Here is a 25,375-nt window from a genome sequence, read left to right as displayed (position 1 = left end):
CTTTGGGCACCTGGGGAGGACAAGAATTCATGGAATTACAACAAACCTTGTACTGGTTTACAACAAACCATGTGCTGACATGTGCTGGTTCAACTAGAAACTTGAGTCTCAGTCTAAGGACTCGAGCCCTCCTCACCCTCCCAACACACACAGTACTTAATCAGAAATAGCAAGATTTCTAAAGCAAATAAACAAAGGCAACCATAAAACACATAATTTAAAACTGTTTTGTGATGCTAGAGCTCATGTAAGGCAGATGTCAGAACACAGCATCCAGGGAAATGAGCACAAGAGCTGAACTCTTTGCAAGAGAAATACGCATGTGATAGCAACCTCTCCTCGAGGGGCCTGCTGGAAATTCAACTGGAAGTCTGAGCTTCCTTACCATTTCAGCAGCCTGCTTTTCTGGTTTTGGGATTCTATGTTTTTAAAATCCATGTCAAGACCTGGTGAGTGATCTGCAAAATAAACTCTTGGACTAAGATCTAAAGCTGAGTTTATCCAAAGCCCAAACAATTGCCAGACACACCCATTGGCTGAAAACAGTTTCTGTCCCTTTGGCAATCACTTTCACAATGCTCAGTTACAGGCTATTTTATTCCCATGATTGTATTATAAAATGTTAGTCCATGCAACATCAGATGCCACTAGGAGAGATTTTCAAATCTGTGACTCTCACTGGAAAAGAAGTAAGAATCCACTTCAACTTCTCAAAGCATTCATTGCTTTGAGAATGGCTAACCTATTCCGTGTTGTTAGACAGAGGTAGATAGATGCCAAGTTATAGTTTCCAAAGAGGTAGAAATCAACTCCACTGCCTGCCTGCTCCTCAGTGTTGTGGAACATTTATCATTAGACTTGCAGTCAAGCCAGGAGCTTCCAAACTGTTCTATAGATTCCAAGGGTTTTCTAGGAGCCAAGGTGGGGGACCCAAAGGATTTTCATCCATTTCCTGGGCCAATCCAATCCCCTCCCAATGGGAAAAGAATCTAACCAAAGTGGAAACCAGTTTGCTGCGTATAGCCAAACCACTAGCCCATTGAATTAAGGATGTTAAACATCTTTGTTTAATTCATCTGAACTTCTATGGGCGTTTCCTAATATGAAAGGGAATTTGGACCTTTGTCTTTTTACTTTTCTAGGAGAAACCTCTGATAAACTGGAAGTTTGGCCACTCTCTTCAATTCACCAGGAGCAATGCCTCATGTCATAAACCAGCATTGTAAAAGTAGTCATTTAATCACCAAGTGTATGCTGAGTTAATGCTCTGAGCTGGATATTGTGGACAATATGGGGCCCTATCTCCAGGTGTTGATAATAAGTAGAAATGACACAGTGTAAGGAAGGTGGAAATTCAGGTACAAGGAGAAGCTGGGTTCATTCCAGTGACTAAAGAAAGCATGGGGAACAGCAAATGGTTCAGTATGATTAGCACATTGCAAAGGGTCTGGGGCAAAAGATGAGGATTTAAAAAAGGATCCACTTGAAGCTCAATCAGGACTGATTTCACAAAAGCACATATCTTTCCATGTGCACACGTGCATGACAGACTGTTCCTTGGTCCTTTCAGAAAATATGCTTATATTGTCCATCTGTCCCCTGCTGCTGGGCAGCTTGAGTGTCTGGGTCTGGGGGACTGTCTGGAGTCTAGGTCTTCAGGGGTTTACCTGGCACTGGGGTGTGCCAGATGCCTGAGGCAGCATAGTATACTATTGTGGAATGTAGCGTCCTTTATATTCATCAAGTTCCCTATTGCTGGACATTTGGATCCTTAAAAAAACTTCAGTTTTTGCAGTTGCAAGTAGTGCTTCAATTAATAATTTATGGATTTTTTTAACCTTGTACCAGAAGATCTGTGGAATAGATTCCTAAACGTAGGATTAATGGGTAAAATAAAACATGCACAATTTTATTAGATATGGCCAAATTCTATTCTACATTGGTTTTATCAATGTCTATTCTTTGGATAGATATTGAAAGATTTTTTTTAGGAAAAATAAAGAATTTTTTTTCATGGGTTTTAAAATTCCAGTACAGGAATGTCCTTGCATTCCATCCCCTGCCTTCTTTGTTTGTTTAGAGCAAGAATAGGGCTAAGTGATCAAGATTTTTGGTCACTTTGCTTCCTCAAAAGGAAAACTTTCTGCTTTTCTAAGCTAACTCATAGCACCTTTTAATTCACTTTAGTGCATTCTTTTTGAGCATTCACTGTGGGCAAATGCATGTGCTAAATGCTGGTGAGATAAGCAGATGGAGACTATAATTGCTGCCCATGACAATTCCATGATCTGGGTGGAGAGACAGATACTACAGATCTGATATGAGAAAAATGGCCAAGTGATAATGTTGAACATGCTTTGAGAGCGCTGTGGAAGAGAGCGCTCTTCTGACGAGTGGCCTCTGGGAGGGTCCTGGGTACAAGAGGATTTGGACTGACCTTGAGGAAGAGCAGGCATTTCTATTTGAGGAATAAAGGCTCTTTATTAGAATAAAGCTTTGGATACTGTAATTGCAGAGTATTGGGGGGGGGGACTTCATTTAAATCTGTGTGGCTGATCAGAGAGTTTAACTGTCTTACAAGTCTGTCTTTGAACTGCATAAACTAAGCCTTAAGTCTGCAATGTTAAACTTAAAAGTCCTTTTTGAGTGGTTGCTTTTAAGTGTTTGAAACCCTTGAAGTTTCGGTTTGCATGATGAGAAACTCAATGACAAGGATTCCTGAGTTTGACCCCTCAACTACAAAGCTGCCTTTCTCTTTTGGCCTCTAGCTCATCACTTTGCAATAGTTGACCAGCCTGTATGAGCCCTACAGAGTGCCACTGCATTCTGAGCCTGTAAATCGAGAGGGCGAATAGAGGAGAGGTCCTGGGGCTGGGGTGCGTATTGATGAGAGCTTTCAGGGATTTTGTTATGGCTGAGAAATATATATACTTGTTCTATGACAACTCAAGTGTGTGGGTGGGGGCAAGGATGGCCAGGCGATCCTGGCTTTGCTCGATATCCCTATAGCTCTTTATGACAGTTGTGGCTTTCTCTAAGCAAGAATTGTGTGGTTGTTTTAAATTTTTGTTTGGGAGTTAGGCTAAGTTATAAATTGTGTATATGGAATATTAAAGCAGAAACCAACACCTAATGAATTATCCTCTCATTTATAGATGAAAAAAACTGAAGCTCAGGAAGGTTTCTGTTTTGCTTGGGGTCTCATATCTAGTAGGGAGCAGAACTCAGAGGAAGACCCAGGTTCCTCTGCTTCTGCACTTTGCCTGAGCAATTTGATGCACATTCGACCTGGAAGAACCACAGTCATGTCCTAAAGATTTAGTGATGCACACACAATCAACATTCACCGCCTGTTCTGACTTTATGACTTTTAAATATAGCATAATGGCCACTGAAAAGAAATCTTTGGATTCCAAACTTGATAATGTCCTTCAGCTCCATTCTCTCTCTTGGGTTACAAGGTCATATTTCCATTTTATTGCAAATTGAACAAAAGTAATTTTACTACACGGCCAGCAGTTTAACAAGACCATTTTATTTTTTTTTTTTTTGTATTTTATTTATTTATTTATTCATTCATTTATACAAGCACTGGGTACAGTCAGAAGCGCGGGAGGGTGAGAGAATTCACCAGAGCCAGAGCAGGGGGCAGAGCAGGCAGAAGGACCGAAGTACACTGCTGAGGGGAGCAGCGGGCGGCAGGAGAGGTCTGCGCACCATGTGGGACCCTCCTCCGGAGGCCCGGGAGCAGCCGGGGATCGAACCGGCGCTGCAGAGGCTGCGGGCGGCTTCGCAACCCAGCGCTCAACCGCTGCGCCACCGGGGAGGCCCAACAAGACCATTTTAAATTGCAAAGCTCTTCCAACTTTATCTTGAAAGAACTTGAGGTTGTGTGCATACATAGCCATTTTCAGTGGTGTGCCCCAATTTTCTTTGAATGGGCTGTGGATAGTTCCCGGTGGTCTCAGACTGGACATTTATGCAAACTGTATTGTTTTTATTCTTTAGGACCAGATCTTTATGGAAAATGTAGGTGCAGTGAAGCAGCTCTGCAAACTAACCAACAACCTTGAAGAAAGAATAGAAGAGTTAGAAATCTGGAACAGAAAGCTGGCCAGGCTAAAGCGGCTCAGTAGTTGGAAGTCCTCAGGCAGTGGAGCAAGCTCCATCAGGTATATCAAGGCGCCCCCTGGAAAACTAGACAGCAGAGAGAGTGGGGTCTTTCTGTTACTAGATTGATCTGAATGGTCTTCTTGATCCAGCAACCATTATTTTCTGATAATGAAGTTCCTATTCTTTTTTAAAATGTTTTGGAACACAATTTCCTTATGTGATCATTTTCTTATTTAATTTTCTGTTGCTTTAAAAGGAAACAAAACATGATTCCTGTTTAAGAGCAATTGTTATAGGAAGTCTTACATTTTAGCAGAAGTGTGCGTGGGTCCTCCTTTAACTAGGAGAGGTGGCCATTTCTAAATTTATACATTTTTGGTCCTTAGGGAAAATATTTTTTATTACTAAAGGAGATAAATGCATATTAATGTTGACAAAAAGAGAAATGTAACATTTAATACATTCATTTATGCTTACTACAGTACTTTTCCATAAAAGGAACTCTCAGTTGCCTTGACTTTTCTTTTTTAAAAATTATCACCGTATTATAAAAGAAAAAGTCAGGCTGCTTTTAGTGACAGCCTCGGTTTTTGTCACAATAACTACTGGAGAAGCACTTCAATTATAATAAATTTTCATTCTCTCTTTTTAAAGCAAATTTAGCAGAGCTGTTAGTGTATCTTCTACAGGAAGGACCATTCCCAAAAAACCCAACAAGGTAAATCAAGCATATATTTATAATTTATGTTATAAATTTTATTCATTACATTTATAATAAACATGATATTTGCCATTAAAAAGTCTTTAAAGAAACTCCTTTAAAATTTTTTCTTTTATTTGTTATGGATTCCTTAGCTTGCATTCTTATGTACTTTTGGTCTTTACTAGATATTAACTGATTTTTCACAGAGAAGTGAAAAAATGTTTATTTCAGGTATATTATTCTGACAGGTTTTAAAAATATTGTCCCCATCAGGTAAAAGTTATCAGCTTCCATGTGCATGTGGCCCTGGGCTGCAGGATGTGTAGATTCCTTGGCTCAACTTAGCCCCTTATCTTTGGCTCCAGATCATCCCAAAGGGACTTGAGTTAATCCTCAAATCCCTTTTTCCCTTTGATATTTAGTACCGTGTACGTAAATGGAAAAATAGGTATTCACTTACAAAGGTTAAAATGTGATGGTTTTATAAATGAATAAAGGGGACTTTCATCAGTAGGATAACATTTACAGTAGAAGGTGAGTGGTAATCATTTATTAACTTCTCCGACAGAGAAAAGTGCTGGTGAGGGAGTAGCTGCTACCCTCCCTCCCTAGCTGTAGTTCTAGAGAGCTCTGAAGCTCAGCTCTCTTCCCCAATCTACCAGTTTTCTTTTTTTTCTTTTTTCTTTTTTAATATTTATTTATTTATTTATACAAGCACTGGGTACAGTCAGAAGCGTGGGAGGGTGAGAGAATTCACCAGAGCCAGAGCAGGGAACAGAATAGGCAGACTGACGAAATACACTGCTGAGGGGAGCAGCGGGCGCAGCAAGAGAGGTCTGCGCGCCATGTGGGACCCTCGCGGAGGCAGGGGATGGAACCGGCACTGCAGAGGCTGCAGGCAGCTTTGCAGCCCAGCACTCAACCGCTGCGCCACCAGGGAAGGCCCCGAATCTACCAGTTTTCAAAGGAGACTGTTGCCAGGCGAAGATATTCATGACCATAGTTGACACTTGGTTAAGGATCAACCTGATGTTTGGGCCACTGCCTCAGTTTACTCTCTACTCTTGTTATAATGTGTTGAAATATTCTAAAAATTTTCATAGAGTTTAATATTCTACTATAAATTAGTAAATTGTTATGCTGTCAACTAGCTTCCAGATGTGCCAATAAACATAAATACATGGATAAATATATATGGAGAAGTGTTCTTGGGCAGGTTACTTAATCACATTGGGAAATGGAGAAAATAATAGTATCTATCTTGTGAAGATTGTTGGTGGGATTAAATGAGCTAAAGCCCGTTATCACGGTTCCCAGTGCGTAACGGGTTGCTCAGCAAACACAGACATTAAAAATATTGCATAGGGGACCTTCCTGGTGGTGCAGGGGGTTAAGTCTCAGCACTATGAATCTATCAGCAGCCACTGCAGCATGAGTTCTATCCCTGCCAGGTAGCTAACCCACATGGTGCAGCAGACCTCTCCTGTCTTGCCTGCTGCTCCCCTCAGCAGTGTATTTCAGTCAGTCTGTGTGTTTTGTTCCCCTCTCTGTCTCTGGTAAATTCTCTCACCACCCCCCTTGCACATCTGGCCTACTCCCCAGCTCTTATATGCATAAATAAATAAAATAAATCTTTAAAATTAAAAAAAAATTGCAGTGGGATAGAGGGAATGGCTTCTGGAGTTCCTCTTACTGGATCTATCCAATAACTCTGAAAGGTAGGTAGGTGTTATTTACTCATTCCTATATTTGTCAAAGGAGAAAATAAGGACCAATGCCAATTTCATGACTTGTTCAAGACTCAACTCCAAGTCTGATGCCAGGTCTTAGGTCATTTCCAAGCACTTGGTTAAACAATTTGGAGCACAAACATAGAGATCTAAAATAATCTGGCAGCTGTGGGGAGTAGGTTGGAGGGGAAGCAATTATCCTGACACTAATACTATTTAATTCTCATCTGCACGATGAATTCCATTGAGTTCCTTCTCTGTACAACATGCTAGTAAGACATCCTTAGTACAGTGCCAGTGAGAAGCAGGAATGGTCTCTACCTTTCACTTTTTGGTATTCAGCATGGCTTCCACTTATAGATGACTCAGTTACAATTGCTCTGTGGGTCTGTGTACTTGTTAAAAAGGGTGTGGTTAATCCTGCCCCAATTACATCTCCCCATAGTCCATTGAAGAACATTTTATTTATTCAGACAATACACTCAGGAAATTAAAACAAGGACCAATCTTAAGCTTTTACTTAAAATAGCCTGTTACTATTCTCCAGTTCTCTTCTGATGAAAAGCATGACTCTCTTCTGTATCCCCAAGAGGAAGCAAACATAATTCTCCCTATTGCATTAGTAGAAAAACTCACATTTAAAGAACACTTTATTTAAGTGGTCAAGAGAGCCTCCCTGGTGGCACAGGGGTTAAAGTCTCAGCACTATCAAGCTTTCACAAGCTATTGTGGCATAAGCCACTGCTGGCTGAGTTTGATCCCAACCAGGGAGCTGACCCACATGGAAGCAGACCTCTCCTGTCTCTCCAGCTGCCCCCCCAGCAGTGTATTTCAGTAAATTCACCTGTTCTGCTCCCTGCTCTGTCTCTGGTGAATCCTCTTACCCCCCAACATGTCTGGCCTATACCCCAGTTCTTATATGTATAAATAAATAAAATAAATCTTTAAAAAAAAAGCTAAGTGGGCAAGAATCTTATCTTGTCAGCCAGACTCTACCAGTTGCACAGCCGCCTAGTCATTTTCGGTCCATTCCTCATGTGCAGTATGATGTGGATGCCAATATGTATTAATTCACTTCCTAGAGACTGGGATTTGCTCATTTTTGTACCCCTGTGGTGTTAAACATCCTTCTGCATAATGAATATATCTTAAATGGATATAAGAATAAATAAGACATGGTTCCAAAAGTGTCCTTAAAAACAGGTGGCATGACATCAGTTCCAAAGAACACCTGCACCCCTATGTTTATAGCAGCACTGTTTACAATAGCTAAGCTTTGGAAACAACCCAAATGCCCAAAAATAGGTGACTGGATCAAGAAGATGTGGTACATATATACCATGGAATATTACTCAGCATTCAAAAAAGATAAACACATGCAATTTGCAGCAACATGGATGGCGCTGGAAGGGATCATGCTCAGCGAAATAAGCCAAAAAGAAAAAGAAAAATACCGGATGGTCTCACTCATAGCAGGAATCTAGAAAACTTAAATAAGGGACCAGGAAAATGAATAACTATAAGAAAGTGAAAATCAAAATCAACAAAAAACTATGAACCAGAGACACTTTTAGGGGGGCGGGGGCGGGAGAGGAGGGATTGGGGTCAGAATGGGGGGGCTGCAATTGTATGGGGAATATAAAAATAAAATTTATTATTTAAAAAAAATAATATAAAAAAACTGGAAAAAAAAACAGGTGGCATGAGTTTATCTTTTTTGATTGCTGAGTAATATTCCATTGTGTATATGTACCACATCTTCTTGATCCAGTCATTTATTTTTGAGCATTTGGGTTGTTTCCATAGCTTAGCTATTGTAAATAGTGCTGCTATAAACATAGGGGTGCAGGAAAAGATAAACTCATGCAATTTGCAGCAACATGGATGGAGCTGGAAGGGATCATACTCAACAAAATAAGCCAGAAAAAAAAGAAAAATGCTGCATGGTCTCACTCATAGCAGGAATTTAGAAAACCTAAATAAGAGACAGGAAAAATACTAATTATAATAAAGTAAAAGTCAAAATCAGCAAGCAACTATAAACCAGAGACAAACTCCGGGTGGGGGGCGGGGCGGAATCAAAATAAGAGGGGTGGGAATTGTATGGGGTCTATAACCAAGATGAAAATGCATACATTGTGCAAAAATGAAAAATGATGGAAAAATATATAAAATAAAATATTAAAAAATAAAATGTAGAACAAAAGGAGAAAAAAAACATAAAAAAAAACCCAGGTGGCAGACTTGATACCAATGTGTGTCACCTAAAGAGTACTTATTAGTATTCATGCCCCAAAAGTCTCGTTCACTGTTTGTCGCGATGCCTGAAATCCCTCCTTTGGGATTTATTCCATCATGTCTTGAAGACCTTTTGATTTTCAAAAAGCATTCTGTAGACAGAGGGATGTTGGAATTCTGACAATACCTTGTCTGGTTGTTCTTCTCTCATCCAAGTTCAAGAATAAGCGCCAACGGGAGAGCACAGAGGTTGCCCTGCAGCACCTCAGGGAAAGGAGAGAGGCCCGTAGCCTGGAGGGGGAGGCAAAGGCAGGGAACTGAAGAAAGTTTTATAAGAACTGTCTTTGGGGATGCTGAGAGGTGGAGGGAGATGTGGGGTGGAAAGAGCTCACCAGCCACCCCTAGGGAGCACAGAGAACCCCACTGGGAGCCAGTCTTCAGGTGTCCCTTATTAGTGTGGGTTTATCACTGCTCCCTACTGAATCTTTTTATAGGTTTATTTTTCAGGAAAAAAACAGTCGTGTCCTAACTGGATTTTCCAGACTTTGGTTATAACTCTAATTGCTGTGATGGCATTTTGGTAAGAAAAATTTCAATGTTATGCTATGTTAAGCTATTTATTCTGCTTCTCATCTTTCTTTTCATTTATGAACCAGGGGCTGACCTTATATTTATTTTGAAGACAAAGATCCTTTAGACATGACCTTTGATTTTGCTTAGAGATGAGGGAGTCCTTTTTTAAATTCTTATTTTAAAGAAAATCATAGACTCTCTGCACTGAAATGTGATATGGAGGATGATTTTTTTTTCATTCAGCTGATATTTTTTTAACAGCTCACTGTACCTTTCAGAGTTTGTGTGTGTGTGTGTGTGTGTGTGTGTGTGTGTGTTTAGTCTCACAGATAACACTCAGATTCTTTTTCTCCTTCCTTTCTACTTGGAAGGAAAAAAAAATGAGTGGGGAATCAGCTACAATCCACTCTCCCCTGGACACTCATATTTATTAGTATTCTTCTGGATTCTTCAGTGAAGACCTTATACATAAGAGACTGTGAGCTTACACCAAAATGTGCACTGTGTTGTCACATTGTAGCCAAATTCACTAAGCAGGTAAAGCAAGAAAATACAGTAAGGACACAAGTATAAGTATTGGCAGTGCCAGCAGAGAGTGCCTTTTACAACCATCCCTGCTCCTCTGGGAAGTGGCGGCCCCCCTTGCTGGGGTGCAGACATCTGTCACAGGCTCCAGGCTCCAGGCACCTGCTGCTCCTGGGCTGGCCCTCAGCTTTTGAGCCCTGCTTATCTTGCTTGGGTCCTCCAGGTCTTCTTATTTTTAGTCACTAGTCCCTTTATGAAAGGGGTATTTATCTATCCCTTGAAAAATGCTTTGTTAGTGTGTGGGAGGACTGGCCTCTGGGTTTTGTCAGGGGAGACAGTCCTTCTCAGAAGCAAAATAAAGGACAGTCTGAAGGTATTTCCAGTTCTTTGATCTAAAGCAGTTTCCTAGCTGTTGAAGACAGTGTGGGTGTCTCTCACCCTTTCTCTGTCCTTAGCGTTTTAACTTTTTACTTGTTACTGTCCACTGTGGGACACATTGCCACATAGTGGGCACCATGACACAGAATCCCTATTAGAAGCCATTGCACTTTCTCATTCTCTTAAGTGAGCTTGTCTTCTTCTGGAATTCCTGCTCAGATGAGTATGTGCATCTACCCATAGCAAATACTTTGCATTCTCTAGAGGCACAGATTCCCACAAAAACCCAATGAAAAGATAATAGAGAGTCTAAATCTGATGTAGAAACTGCTTTTAAATGTGTTTATCAGATCTTATGAATTCCAGTATTGTTGAGTGCTCAGAGTATAAATTGGAGAGGTTTATTACCTTGTTTCAGACCCTTGGTATATAAAGGGCAAAACTGGACTTTGTCCCCAAAGAAAGGAGCAGAGGTCCATTACAATCTATAACCCTAGGAATTCTCTGGGCTGCGTGTACATTGAAGCAGACACCAAAGACAACTCTAAAGAGCACCTAAGGGAGATGGAAAATGGGGGTGTGGGGGACCAGAGCAAGGGAGACTAGGCCACAGCAAGCAGTTGTGAGAGTGACTTACCTAATTCTGTCTGATGCCATCTTCGGGGTTCAGCACCACTTTTCCCAGGCAGGGCTGTGCCTGCATGCAGTACCCAGCTCCTGCTGAGAACATTCTGGGAATTCTTTCTTTATGAGTGGAATGCAAAAGTGTGACACATTTCTTTGTGTAACTTTAACGATGGCAAATTGTGTGTATTTAATGATGGGGAACAAACTAATGAGTCCAGAGAGCCAGGTGTGAAGTCAAGCTGGTTGGAAGGCAAGTTAGGTCACTTTACGTCATGCCCAGCACAGTGGGATGTGAAGTCACCTGCGGACTTCCTTGTGCAACATGTAAGGGAGTCCTAAAGACACCTCCAAAAGAAGAATGTTGGTTGTGTGAACATAGTACAGAAGAGCTTCCAAAGCTTGGAAACTTAAAGGAAAATTTCCATTTAGATATAGAAATTCTGATAACCAGAATGTGCTCATTATTTCAAGTCACGTAGTGTGGAAGTAGATGCTTTGTTGCATTTCTTTTCCTTCCTGTCCAATTTGGTGTGTGGTCTCTCTGAAGAGAAGGGCTGGCTGGAAGATGTTAGAGAAGCAGCCAAAGAGGGTTGCATTTGCTTGATTGTTCCTGCTCCATCTTATCATCTTGCAGCGTGACAGTTTTGGTGCCCTCCACCAGTGGAACATGAACTTTGCTCTGACTTTTTCCTGCAAGGAGCAGAGGGCTGCCTCCATGCTTCCTTTTGTAATCTTCCACTAGTGACAGATATTTCTGAGATAGCTTGCCAGGCCAGGGGGCTTCCCTATGGAAAAATCCATCAGTGTGGATTATCCCACAAGCCCCAGCACTCCAGGAAGACCAGAACTTTCCCTCACCAGGGCAAAGAAGCATATGACTGTGCTGGTGTCCATGGTGCTTCTGTCAGCCCAGGCTCTGCCTCTTCCCTTTACCCTCCTCTTTCCCCCTCCCTGCCCCATTCGGTGTGGCCTGTGAGAGCACATCTCTGGCCAGCTGGTATGTGAGAGATAACTGGATTCAAATCTGCCACATAATGCTTTCTTCTTTTTCAACAGTGCCTTGACGATAGTCTCCCTTTATATACTTAGCTTAAAAGACCAAGATCGAAGTGCTCCAAATCTCCCTTTAAGGTGAAAGTTCTGGCCTTGCTTTCTTTGGGGAGGAGGGTTCTCGAAGAACTCCTTCATTAATCATTTTGTTCTCATCCTCCAGCAATATCACAAATTCTCAGGAGCCAACTGTGCTGCCCACAGCCTCCCCCTCAGGTAAGATCTTCATACTCCCCACCCTCAACCCAGCCTGCATTTCCTGTCAACAGAAGAAACCAGCCTTTCAGGTTAACCTTGTGGCCTCCTTCTCCTCTCCCCAATGTCTTGCAGCACCTACTATGTCCCTGGCAACCACACAATCCTCCTTCCAAGTACCAGAAATCACTTTCTGTGAGATCCTGCCATGTCAGAAGACTTACTGCTGCCCCCTCTGGGAAACAAGAAGAGTCCTGTCAAGTCCTGTGCAAATTCATGAGCAAAAACAGTCCAAGGAGAAGGAAATTCATCAGAGACCTTCAGCTGGTAAAGGATATTCAAAGAGAACCAACTAGCATTTGAAACTGAGGTTTTTTCCTTGTCAGTATGTATGTGAAGAGTCTGTTAATGGCTCCAGATAATGCTTCCACTCTTTTATTGGGGTGGCAAGATCTTTAAATACAAGCACATGGACTTGCATTCATCTATAACATTGATTTTCCTGCCCAGGGATGAACTTCCAGTTGATTCAAGTGAAAGGGTCTCATTTGCATGTTGCCAACAAAGATGATAATAGTAGCACAAGTGAAGTACTTACATGCAAATGGGTAGACTTTTTTGGCTCACTTAAAACGTAAAAGATGATGTAGTATCTGGGCTCTGTGCCCAAGCCAAGTAGGGCAAAATGTAAAAGGCTTTGGAAACTCTGATGAGTTCAGGGTAAATTTTAAGTCAGTGAAAAACACAAGGTTGGCATTCCACTTTTAGAACATCTTCTTAGATGTGCATGCCCACACACACACACACACACACACACACACACACAGATATACACATGCACTGGTGCTTTTTAAGTAACAGAATTTTCCTGTTAAAAATATTATAGGAACTCAAGGGCTAAAACTGTAGTTATTTCTGTAAGATCAAATTCAATGCATGCAAATGAATATGCTTTTATTACTGTTTTTAGAAATTATCTGTATATACACATATTGACAAGTATCTAAAATAATAATGATGATGATGCAAATAATAGCAATACATACATGTTACAATAGTATGGCTGATGTACTAGGATGCTGTGGTAACAAAAAATTACTGCCAAATCACAATGGCTTCATATGGCGAAAACTCATTTCTGAGTCTCTCTGTATCTCAAAGGTGCAGCCGTTCTAAGAAAATGAGGCAAAAACAGTCTCTTAAATTCTCCCACCTAGGAGAAACACATGTCTCTTCCGCTTACAGTTTATTTACTTATGCAAGTAACAGTGGTCATGTTAATTTAAAAACTGTTGGTGAAGAAGTGACCTAACATGTGCCTGGAAAAAGATGAACCAGGATATAATTGAGCAGCTCTTATGAGTGACACCCAGAATATGGCTAGTGGTTGACATTTTGGGCAGCATTGTCATTTCTTGTTCCTTTTGATATTATTCTATATCCTAGTTTCAAATAATGAATGGTTATAAACGACCATCCTCATCATGTAATGTCTATCAGGTATCATGATAGACAAAGCACTGTGGTAAGTAGTCAATGTGCATAAATCATTGAATCCTTACAAGTCTAAAAGGCCCAGTTATCTCCCTTTTTGGAATGAAGAAAGTGAGGCATAGAGCTTACTATATAGGAGCTACAGGAGGCAATGGTTATACTGGTTTTCTCATATAGCAATTTGATTAAACTTGGGAACAGAGCTATCACAGTGCTGTGAGGACAAATATTCCATTTGAAGAAAAGAATTTATTCCAGTCATCACTGGAATAACCCCCAACCCCCAACCCCTCATAGCCTTCATGTCTTGTGAAAACACATGGAATCTCATATCTGGTAAACCCTTTCCTCATCTTGGGAGTGTCCTTCTCTGAAAAGAAACCATCTCACCTATGAGACATGTACTGATAACAATAGATCCTGTACAGGAAGCGGTGATGGGCTGATTCAGTCTTCATTTTCAGAAAGTTTCTTGACACCCAAGCGAATTCTTTCCTATAGTAACCAGCTCTTTACATCAAGGGAATATCAGGAAGAATAGTCTCTATCAAACTAGATGAAGATTTGTTGCTCTCTTCTCAGGGACAATGAGTATCTGTTCATCTTCTGTTTCCATAGCTCTTGGAGTCTGAAATGATTCCTAAGGAAAGAAGGTCAGCTCTGTGGTGCCTGGGTGTGTTCCCTTAGACACAACTCTCAGCTTCACTGGCTAAAAATGAAATTTAAGCTCTGCCCTACTGGGTTCTCTGAAACACTGAGAACATTGTCCCCGCCTCCCTCCTTCAACTGGAGAGAAATGGAAAGGACTTAAATGTACTGTTTACTTTCACCTTCAGGAAATTTGAAAAGTTTTAGAACTTGAGAGTCATAGAGTGTCAGGGAGCAGCTACCCCAGCGGCACCTTGACGTTTTAATGCTGGGAATCTGTTATTACTTCATTATAATATCTTAGTTATTTGACTAAAATATATATATATATATATATATATATATAAAGGGAGACTGTAACTATAAAGTTACATTTGTTATAAAGTTACATATGTAACTATAAAGTTACATTTGTTATAAAGTTGCATTCGTTGATCCACAGCAACTTTTAAAAACAGCACAAATTTATGGAAGAGATATTAAGTGCACAGACAATGCCATAGCCTCTTTTATGCAATCATCTGGGGTTCAGTGTCCCAGGTCAAGAGAGCTTCTGATTTATGCCAGCTCACCCACTTTACAGCTTATGAGATGAAGGCCCAGAACCCAGCTTAGGGTTCTGCAGTGAGTTACTAGAAAAGTAGAATTGGAATCTGGGTCCCTTGTCTCCCTGAGCTCCCTCCCATGCACCATTCTGCTGCCATTTATTTGGGCACAGTGTATATATGTAACAGGATCAACTCCAGAAGGTGCTTTCTAATCTATTGTTTCTGTGCCCCCTCCTCAAATTTGCCTATATCTTTGAGATGTTCCCGGGGTATGGTATTTTTCAGGGTCTGAGGAAAGGCACTTCTCTTTTGCTACTGGTCCCTCTTTTCCATGTGTCCAGGGCACCTAGGAAGTTCCTCAATCCAAAAAAGGAGGAAGTCAGGTAAATATTCTTTCAACCAGATATTCTAACGGCATCAAATGCCAATTAAATCTTACAGAACACAAAGAAACTCAAGGGTTAAAAAAAACTAGGAAAAACTCTCAGTTGGATGAAGAATAATAGCTAACAATTTACCAAGCCCCAGAACACATTTATGAGGCTTCCTTCTAAGGAGTAAAACTAGTAAAGTAAATGAAGTAAACTACTAGGGAAGTAAGTGGGGTAAATAAGCATTTTTATGACATACTGAGCTTGTCTGTGATTCTTTGGGGCCTAATTTGATTGTACAAACTGTTTTTCAGAAAGGTTAAACCATCTCTCCTCACTTAACAAAAGTTTGTGTAGAACTGATCAGCAAGTAGAAGGTAAATATTTAGGAATATTGATCTTCTACTCCGAGGAATCTGCTGAATGTCATGGAATAGATTTTAATCTGTGGAACCAATAAAGATTTACCTGGACAGCAGAGTTAGATATTAAAAAGTGTCTTTGGGGGAAAGCTGATGGAATTTTATGGATTTTAAAGAGATTTGGTAAAGATTTTTTTAAATCTCACCAAGCAAAAAGAGATCTGAAATTCATACTTATTTTGTTTGGAGACCAGAGCTCTGAGAAGAAGAAATGGTTCCCAAGTATCAAAGGACTCAGTCATCAACTGATTAGGCTCCTTGGCTTTTTTCTGGGCATGAATCTGGTTCAATCAGGAAAGAAAAGGGTGGCCAAGAGTCTGTATTTGAACTCAATCACCAACCACCAATACAGTTACATTCAGTTTAATACACATTCTACTATGGTGAGATATGGTCTGGTTGGACGCCATCTTAAATCTCTCCTCCCCAGAAGTTTCTGATTTAGTTTACTGGGAGATCTCATCTGCTGATTGTGAAATATGTCTCCAGCTTTACAATGAAAACCACTGGGAATGTAGGTTAAGTTTCTAGTGACTGTTGTGGGAAGGCATTTATGAAATGAGAGTCACCCCTGTATGACTACAAGAGAATTTATGATTTTCCAATAACCAGCCTTTCAGCATTGAATAGTCTTGCTTCAGAGAATGACAAATTGGAGGTGTTTTATTATAGAAGGTTTAAATTTTTATTTCCAATTCTGCAATTTTCATAATTCTAATCTTCAAGATTATCTTTCCTCTACTTTTTATTACAGGTTTTTTTTTTCTTTTAAAAAACCTTGCTAGGGTGGGGGGCGGGAGGGGAGGGATTGGGGTCAGAATGGGGGGTTTGCAATTGTATGGGGGAATATAAAAATAAAATTTATTATTTAAATAAATAAATAAATAAATAAATAAATAAAAATAAAAAAAATAAAAAACCTTGCTATCCCATCAGAAGCTGAATCCTGTCATAGGGTTCTGTGTCTCCAGGAATCTGAAAATATGCTCCTGTAGAAGGGGCACAGATCTGTAGTTCTACTGCAGAATTTATAATGAGCTTTTTCAGCAGTATAGTAGAATAAAAGTAACGGGAAGAAAAGACAGAAAGACAAGATAGAAAAGTCTGGTTTCCCTTCTCTTTATATCTCATTTGCCTTGTAAATTCCCAGCCTTCTGTGGAAGCAGTTGTAAGCAAAACTTGTGCAGGAGACATGTGCTTGAAAACTATTATTGGAATAGCTAGAACCCAAGACATCCGGGGCCTTTTAAAGAGCATGTCTGTTTATAGGTAAAGGAAAATATTCTATCTTCTAGGCAATCTCATAGATCAAGATCTACTTCTTCATAATAGGAAACCTTGCATTGGGCAGGATGCTCAGAAGATTTACCTGAGTTTCATGTTCTGTGTCACTCCCATTTGTTAAGAGGGTGAAAGAACTTAGCTTCCCACATCCATTCCCAGCATCCATCTGTACCTTCCCCCTTGGAAACTCCCCTTTGAGTGTCTAAGAGGAAACATTTTTCCAGAAGCTGTATGATGGCCTTTTATCTTATTTCCCTCTTTTCCTTCCATTCTTCCACAAATATTTATGGAACACTCACAGTGAGCCCATGTTGCCTTACCTGGGGATATAGCCATGAAGATACAACCGTGAGCGTGATGCAGGCCTCCCAGGCAGGTGCTTGGGCAAATCAGCGTCCTTCTGCCTGGTGTGAGAGGTACACGCCAGGACAGAGATACCTAGAAGTGATTGCCCCCAAGTAATGTGCACGGTGGCTTTTGTTTCTTATCCTGCAATCCCACACAGAAACTTGAACATAAATCTAAGTCTGCCAAATTAGTATAAACATGACTGCAACATTTTAAAAATTCTTTTTAAGGTTTGTTTAGAAACCCACTAAATGATTGCTTTTCACTTAGTGATTGCTATCTACTTTAAAAAGATACTTTTTGTTTTCATTGCTTTAACTATCATCTGAACTTTTCAAAATTGCTTATAAAGTGCCTGTGGGGCTGAGATGGGCAGCCAAGAATCTTCCCAGGCTTTCTTCCCCACAGGCAAGCCCTGGCCCCCCATCAGTGATCTGATACCTCTCTTCACCTGGCTGCAGCTCTGTCTTTATCTTGGGTTTTAAGTTCACTTTTTTCCTATGTAGATCTCATTATGCTAGGAGTTACAGAGGATTTAAAGAATGTTCATAGATTCACTATTCTGGAGTTGTTGACAAAAGGCAAACATAAGTCAAAAAGCGGAGGTTTTAACATGCCTTCTGGTCTGCTGATAGGTACAGCTCTGATCACCCCATGGATGGCTCAGTAATAAATGCTGTGGGTTGGAAAGAAAGGATCTGTGACCTGACCTAGAAGGGTGTCTCAGTTGGCTTGGACTGCCATAATAAAATACCACGGAAGGCTGACTTAAGCAGTAGAGATGTATTTTCTCATAGGTCTGGAAGCTGGAAGTCCAAGATAATGTGTTAGCAAGTCTGGCTTTTTGTGAGGCCTCTTTCTTGGCTTTCAGATGGCTGCCTTCTTTTTTTTTTTAATTAATTAATTTTCTTACATGTACAGTATTTGATTTCTCCCCTCAGATATGGTCCCCATAGTTCTACCACCACCATAGCACCCTTGATCCATCATCACGGTCCCTTGTGTTCTTCCTTCCCCTGTTTTCACCTCTCTCCCTCCTCCACCCTTGCTGTTTGCTGCAGATCTACGGTCAGAGGCAAGTTTTGCCTTTTTCTATACTCTATATTGTTTTTTCTGTATTTCTATATCATTCATTTTTTCTATATTCTGCATATAAGTAAAACCATCTGGTATTTATCTTTCTCCTTCTGGCTCACTTCACTTAGAATAATCCCTTCCAGCTCTATGCATGTTGCCACAGGTGGCATGAGTTTAGTTTTTTGATCACTGAGTAGTATTCCATGCATATATAGTCAACAGCTTTTTGCTCCAGTCATCTATTTTGGGGCATTTAGGTTGTTTCCATATCTTCGCTATTGTAAATAGTGCTGCAATAAACATAGGAGTGCTGGTTTCCTTTTGAATGTGTGTTTTTGTGTCCTTTGGATAGTTTCCTAGGAGTAAAATTGTTGGATCTTATAGTAGATCCATTTTTAATGTTTTGAGGGACCTCCACACAGCTTTCCATAGTGGCTGGGCCAGTTTACATTCCATGGCTGCCTTCTTACTGTAACCTTGCCAGGTCTTTCTTGACTCATGCCCTAGTGTCTTTCCTGTGTTCTAATGTCACCTTTGTATAGGGACACCAGTCAGATTGGATTAGGGAGCACCTAATAGCCTTATTTTAATTTACCTCTTTAACATCCCTTACCTAAATAGTTACATGCTGAGGGGTTAGGGCTTCATATGTAAGAATTTGGGGGTGTGTACATTTCAGACCTAAACAGACATCATCTTGGAAAAGGGTGAAAATAAACTAGCTCTATCAAAAGCAGCATAGGGATTGGGCCTCCCTGGTGACTCAGGGGTTAAAGACAGCTAGAAAGCTATTGGCAGCCACTGCAGCATGAGTTCAATCCCCAGCTGGCCAGGGAGCAACCCACATGGCGCAGCAGACCTCTCCTGTCTCACCTGCTGCCCTCAGCAGTGTATTTCAGTAGATCTGCCTGTTCTGCTTCCCACTATCTCTGGTGAATCCTTCACTACCCCCTCCCCACACCTCTGGCCTGTACCCCAGTTCTAGTATACATAAATAAATAAATCTTTAAAAAAAAAAGGATAGGGGGGCCTCTCCAGTGGCACAGTGGTTGAGAGCTGGGTTGCGAAGCTGCCTGCAGCCTCTGCAGCGCCGGTTCGATCCCTGGTTGTGGGGGGAGAGTCCCACATGGCGCGCAGACCTCTCCTGCTGCCCGCTGTTACCCTCAGCAGTGTACTTCATCAGTCTGCCTGCTCTGCTCTCCCCTCTGGCTCTGGTGAATTCTCTCACCCTCCCGCGCTTCTGACTGTACCCAGTGATTGTATAAATAAATAAACAAATATTTTTTTTAAAAAAGGATAGGGATTGAGTGGATCAAACAGTGGGGGAACATTCAGTGGACAGAGATAAACTCCAGCTCACATTGGGTTTCTTGTTCAAACCTGAAAGACTGACAGACATTTTTCCTCTTCAGGAGATAGAAACACATCATTCCTGGCAAGAGATGTGCTAAGAAGTCCTGACTGGGAGAGTGACTGTAAGTTTATGTTTCATTGACCCTATTCTTTGACTTTGTAGGGCCAGGCAGAGTAACAGCAGTCTGTAAAAGCAATCCTGGAGGGAGGCATGGGGACCAAAGCTGCACCCTGCCAGAAACACCCACGGGATCTCATTTTTGAAGTTGGTGATGAGCTTCACCATGAGGCTGCCACTGGGATTGGCCTCTCACCACTAGACTAGTTGTGATTGATCTCTATGGGTTTTAATAATTCATTTGACTTCCTGCCTCTTCTATTCTGACGGTATTTCTAGTTTGTTTTCTCTTTTTCTGACTTTTTAAAAATCCTTTTTTATTGGCCAGATTGCATTTCACATTGAATTCTCCAATTTAGTAGGATTTCCATGCTCCAGAAATTCTTTTAGATGTTATGGAGTTCTTGTATTGGTGCCTGGATTTTTATTAGCTTTCTTAAAATTTACTATAACAAGAAAAGGGTCTCCTCCTCCTTTTTCCATTTGAATGCAAATTGAACCCATTTATCTAGAAAATTCTTATTTCACATTCTGCAACTTAGAGACTCCCCTGGAGCACAATACTCTTTCTCCCCAGAAGAGTTTACTTTTTTTCTTATCTCTATTTCTTCTCAATTCAGGGATTGATACAAGCATCAGTTCTATTCAGATTATGGAAATCCAACAAGTCATAGATCATCGGTATTGCAGTAGAAGCCTCCAGTGCGGGTGGGTAAGCCTCCCTCAGAATATACCCAGAGCTCTGGGTTTTTGAGACTGGGATGAAAGCTAGAGCTGCTTGGTAAAATCAATGTGTGCTTACATTGCTCCTTAAGTGAAAACACACTTGTTATGCGGTGGACAAGGAAATCATAAAACTGTTGGTATTAACAAATGTCAATAAACCACAGCCGCCACGGTTCCAGTCTCCTGGTTTAATGGATAAGTCCAAGGCAAAAAACTTAGGGGGCAGCTCAGAGGCTCACTCTGAGGACATATATTGTGGGCACAGAGCTACTAGTTCATTTTATAGACAAGACATTGTTATTGATGGTTCCAAGTTACTCACTAGCTGACATTTGGATATTTTAATAACAAGGGATGTCATTATTTTAATTGCTGCAAAAATATAGCTGATCTTAGCTTTTTCAGGAGGGGAAAAATCCAGGTGTTGCAAAAGTTATTAGCACCCATCTCTAGTGTATTCCATAGCTCCTGACTGGCAGTAATGATGCTTCAGCAAGCACAACATGCAAGCTGCAGGCTCTAGGACCGGACACTTATTCTTATTTATTTGACAAATATTTACTGGGTGCCTGCTAGGTTTAAGAACAGGCTGTTTATTTGGAAGTAGTGCAGTTTATTCCGTAGATTCTTTTATCTTTTTTACCTGATAAAATTTGGGCTTCGAGTTGATGGCCCTGAGTTTTGAAAATAACCTGCATGGTGCTTTGTAATTTGTTTAAGATCTGTACACTCATTATCTCATTGAATTGTTACAAAATCCCTATGAGGTTGGTATATTTGTTCCCATTTTTCTTTAAGAAACCTGAGATTCAGTGAGCTTGAAAAAAACAGAGACAGACATTTGTTCATGTGGCATAGTGACATAATGAAGAATAAAGTCATTCAGGTTCAAATTCCGTAACTTTGACAACATGCTTATTCTCCCTGTGTATTCACTGTAGGATGGGATACTATCTACTGAGATTTGGGAGACATATAGTAGCAGATACATTAGATACCCAACAGAGCTCTCTCTTCCCAAGTCAGATCCATTTTCTTAATTTTGCTTTCACTATTTTAACAACAGTATTGATAAAAGAGAACCTAAAATGACTGCCTCTTTTCCCCATTTGTCTGGATTTTAGTTCTTTCACCAAGCGATGGCCAGGTCATAAGGGGAACTTGTAAGGGATACAACATACCTTTTGTTGAAGCTTTTCATTACAATATGAATCAAAGGAACGCTTGCTTTTCCCAAAGTAACTCTCATAAAAAAAAGAAAAAAGTGGTGGAGAAGGCATCTGTGTATAAGCATTTCTGTCTGACAGTTCTCTCCATTACTAAATGATAATTAGGATTGGACTAATTTTAATTAATGCAAGCTCTGAAAGTGCATATTTTCCTGCTAATGTTGATTAAAAGGGAGTGATTTACGATAGAAAAGCTGGTGTTTGTTATTTCCAATCCTTCTTTCCAGAGGGATTGTTAGTTTGAGGACTTCGCCCAATTTGTCTTCTAAAATATATCTCTCTTAAGAGGAACTGCAGTCATTTTCCATATATTTACTTGTGTGTACTTGGTATGGGATTTGACATTCTACCTATGTGTTTTCATCTATGTGTTCTAAAACACTTAAATCTTTATGGTACAGTTTCACCTGAAAGGCAGCACTCTGAAATTTAATAGGTAGGTCTCTGAAATACATGAAACTATACTATGATAAACTTGGCTTTTTGTATTAATTATTTATTATGGAATATTTCACTTTATATAGTATATAATGATAGCAAAAATCCTTGCAAGTGTTGCTTGCATGTTTTGATTTGTGGTTTTGTTTTTTCTGCATAATTAGGTCTGGAAATTACAATTACAATATTCCTGTCAATAAGCATACACCCACCAATGTCAAATTCTCTCTGGAAATCAAGTAAGTGTATGGCTGGAAAAACTCTTTCATTTTTATCATTATTTTAATAGTAAGTCTGAATTTACCTCTCAAATTGATCAGTAACTAGGAGGTAGAAAGTGTCCTGCCTGTGTGAACTAATGATGGCAGGCTTGAGAGGTGGGTCAGCTGTGGGAGGGGGTCTTCAGAATGCAAATCGGTTGTCCAGGCTCCCTCCAGCGGAATGGAGAGGCTGCTGGTGCTGCACACACCTGCACAGCGGGAGTGACCTTGGCCTCTCACTAGACACAGCACTCTTGCTTGTGTCCCTTTGTATTAGGATGGGAATGATGAAATTGCTTGGCTCCTGAGTGGGCAGGCAGCACATTTTTGAGAGCTGCTGGAAGCAACACTAATGCAGACAACCTTCTGTCCCCAGAGGCAGGGGAAAAAAGGAATCTGTTTAGAATTGGGCAGACGAGCGTTCAAATTTTGTCTTTGTCACTTAATTCTGTGATCTTGGAAAAACAAATTATCCTCTCTGAGCTATTATTTATTCATCTGTAAAGTAAGTTTATTATATCAAAACACATAAATCTATGGTGGGATTCACTGTTACTAATAGTGAAATTAATAGCTACTGGTTGCTGAGCACATCCTATAAGTCAGACACTGTACATGTCAACACTAGGTCATATAATCCTCACAACAATCCCCCAACGTTGGTATATTTTTGTAGTCTGTATTTTTCAGATGGGAACACTCACGTTTAGAGAGGTCAGAAAACCTGTCCTCAAAATCATGGCTAGCAATTAGTGGAGCTAGGCCTCAAACTCAGCCCAGCAGCTTAGCCATCACGGTCCAATTGAGAAGAGATACATAAGAACATGGACCCTTCCTGGCATGTAGTGGTCATTTTTATTATGATTATCCATTACACAGAGCTTTCCTCCAGAATCACAGGGTTCTAATCTACTTTTGTCATATATTTTAAATAATTATGGTATTTTAAGACTTGTGATCCACTTGACTCAAAAATTATGCAGTGAGTGACTCACCATGAAGAGAGATGGTTTTTGTTTTGTGTCTCTTTTTTTTACTCTCCTTTTCTCTCTATCTTCCCTCTCCCTCTATATTTCCCCACCTCTGTTATTCCTCCTCCATCATTTGCCCCCTATCCTGTCTCTTCCTTCTTCATTCAGGCTTCCTATTTCTTATCTCACCAACTTTGCTTCAACAAAGAATTAGTGACACACAATCTTATTGCTTGCTTTAGAAAGTTTTTTTTGGTTTTTTTTCAAGCAGCTACTATTTCACAATTCAGAACCCACCATATTTCAAGGCAGAGCAAAGGCTAAGCATTCTATTCTGAAGCTAAATATACTACTCTCTAGCAGTCGCTGAGCAACCTGGAATAGCACTTCCTCATTTATTCCTAGTGTTGATAGAGAGAAATAAGCTTAAATGGCTATCCCCTGAAGTGGGAGAAGAGCATCTTGAGTTGCTAGATCAGGCCTTTTCATTTAAGAGCCACTTTCTAATAGAGGTAATATAAAAATAACACATATACTCATCTGAGATTATAGGTTGTCCCATTTGTGCAAAAAGATTGCTTCTAAAGACAGATGGATCTCATCCTCTTGATAATTAATGAGCCAATCTCCAGAGACAAACCATTCTTTCTGACTGGGCCTTCCATTCTGATAGCTTTATAGACTGGTAATTGCTAATTGGGCTCACTCCCAAGTCCCTACCTGTTTGCCTTGCTGTTTCAAACACTATTTACCCAGACCAGGAGTTTGTAGAATCTGAAATTCAGTTCACAACAATAGTCATCTGAGATTGAAATTCTTTCTATGAGGATAAGTGTAAGCTAACATATTGGTATCTTTGTGTAATAAATTCCTATTTAGAAGTTTGAGTGGATTTTCAAGTCACATTCCTATTAGTGCTCTTCTAATTAAGGTAGATAGATAGCCTAGTAGGAGATTGTAACTGCTTTTCCATTTGCTCTTTCTCTCTTGAAGCACAACAGAGCCATTGATAGTCTTCCAGTGCAAATTCAGCCTTGGAAATATATGTTTCCATAATAAAAGGGGGGCCACCGGGATGCAAAGCCGGGAAGAAGTCTCCCAGGAGATGACACAGGTAACACTTTCTGGCTCCTGAAGAAAATCTCCTGTGTCTGGAGTTGTGGTGCAGCCTCTGTCCCTGATAAGAGAGGACTTGAGAGAAAGCTTTGCTGGCTGACCCTGGTCACGGGGCTTTGCTTGGTATCTTTTGTGTGTCCTTCAGAAGCTGCAGACTATTCTAGCGACCCCTGTTAAAAGCTGTCACAGATACCTCTCCCACGGTAGTCAAAGAAATGCTGTCTCAGCCTCTATTCTTTCCACTTGAGTGTAAAATGTGGTATGAAATGGATCTCTCTTTCATTCATTATTTAGGGATATCAGCACATTTGGAGCCTTGCTGTAGCCCCGTTCTTTGATAGTGCATATCATTTCCGTGTAGCTGCACCGGTAAATTTTCTTTTTTTTTTTTTCAATTTATTTTTACTTTTAGTGAGAAAGAAATGGATGATTAAATAGATAGAAAAAACACTTTAGCTACATTCTTACATTGTTTTCTTTTTTTCTCCTGTTCTGACAGGACTTAGCTGACTGTTCAACGGACCCTTATTTTGCTGGAATATTCTTTACAGATTATTTTTTCTACTTCTACCGACGCTGTACCTAATTTATTCACATTTGGTTGGGGACCTTACCAAAGAAAAATACTCAGAAGTAGAGTTAACAGAAATGTATTATCTCTTGCAACTTCTTTTTTCTTTTGTAAAACATTTACATTTATTGCCAAAGGACTTTTTGAGGATTTGACTTCCAAGAGTTTTAAGTCATTAATGAGGAGAATAAAGTATGTGCTGAAACTTGAGGTAATGTGGTGTTTGATTTTGCCATGACAATGAAGAAAATATTTTCTAGAGTTAACAT

General features: G+C 40.3%; 1 protein-coding gene across 1 annotated transcript in view; it reads left to right on the top strand.

Annotated features, from left to right (window-relative positions):
• The window catches only part of MYRFL (myelin regulatory factor like), a 103,601-nt gene extending 78,480 nt beyond the window's left edge, over positions 1–25,121 (top strand). Inside the window, exons 14-25 of the mRNA XM_037513182.1 lie at positions 4,009–4,172; positions 4,768–4,831; positions 9,279–9,364; positions 11,944–12,018; positions 12,101–12,153; positions 12,268–12,459; positions 19,737–19,799; positions 20,416–20,503; positions 22,353–22,427; positions 24,413–24,533; positions 24,830–24,904; positions 25,035–25,121. Coding sequence (XP_037369079.1) covers positions 4,009–4,172; positions 4,768–4,831; positions 9,279–9,364; positions 11,944–12,018; positions 12,101–12,153; positions 12,268–12,459; positions 19,737–19,799; positions 20,416–20,503; positions 22,353–22,427; positions 24,413–24,533; positions 24,830–24,904; positions 25,035–25,121 — 1,143 coding nt within the window. The remainder of the gene's footprint in view (positions 1–4,008; positions 4,173–4,767; positions 4,832–9,278; positions 9,365–11,943; positions 12,019–12,100; positions 12,154–12,267; positions 12,460–19,736; positions 19,800–20,415; positions 20,504–22,352; positions 22,428–24,412; positions 24,534–24,829; positions 24,905–25,034) is intronic.
• The last annotated feature ends 254 nt before the right edge of the window (positions 25,122–25,375 follow it).

Source organism: Talpa occidentalis, unplaced genomic scaffold (genome assembly GCF_014898055.3).
Source record: "Talpa occidentalis isolate TD23 unplaced genomic scaffold, MPIMG_talOcc4v2.1 talOcc4.16, whole genome shotgun sequence".
Classification (NCBI taxonomy): Eukaryota; Metazoa; Chordata; class Mammalia; order Eulipotyphla; family Talpidae; genus Talpa; species Talpa occidentalis.
This window is presented reverse-complemented; position numbering and strand designations above follow the sequence as displayed.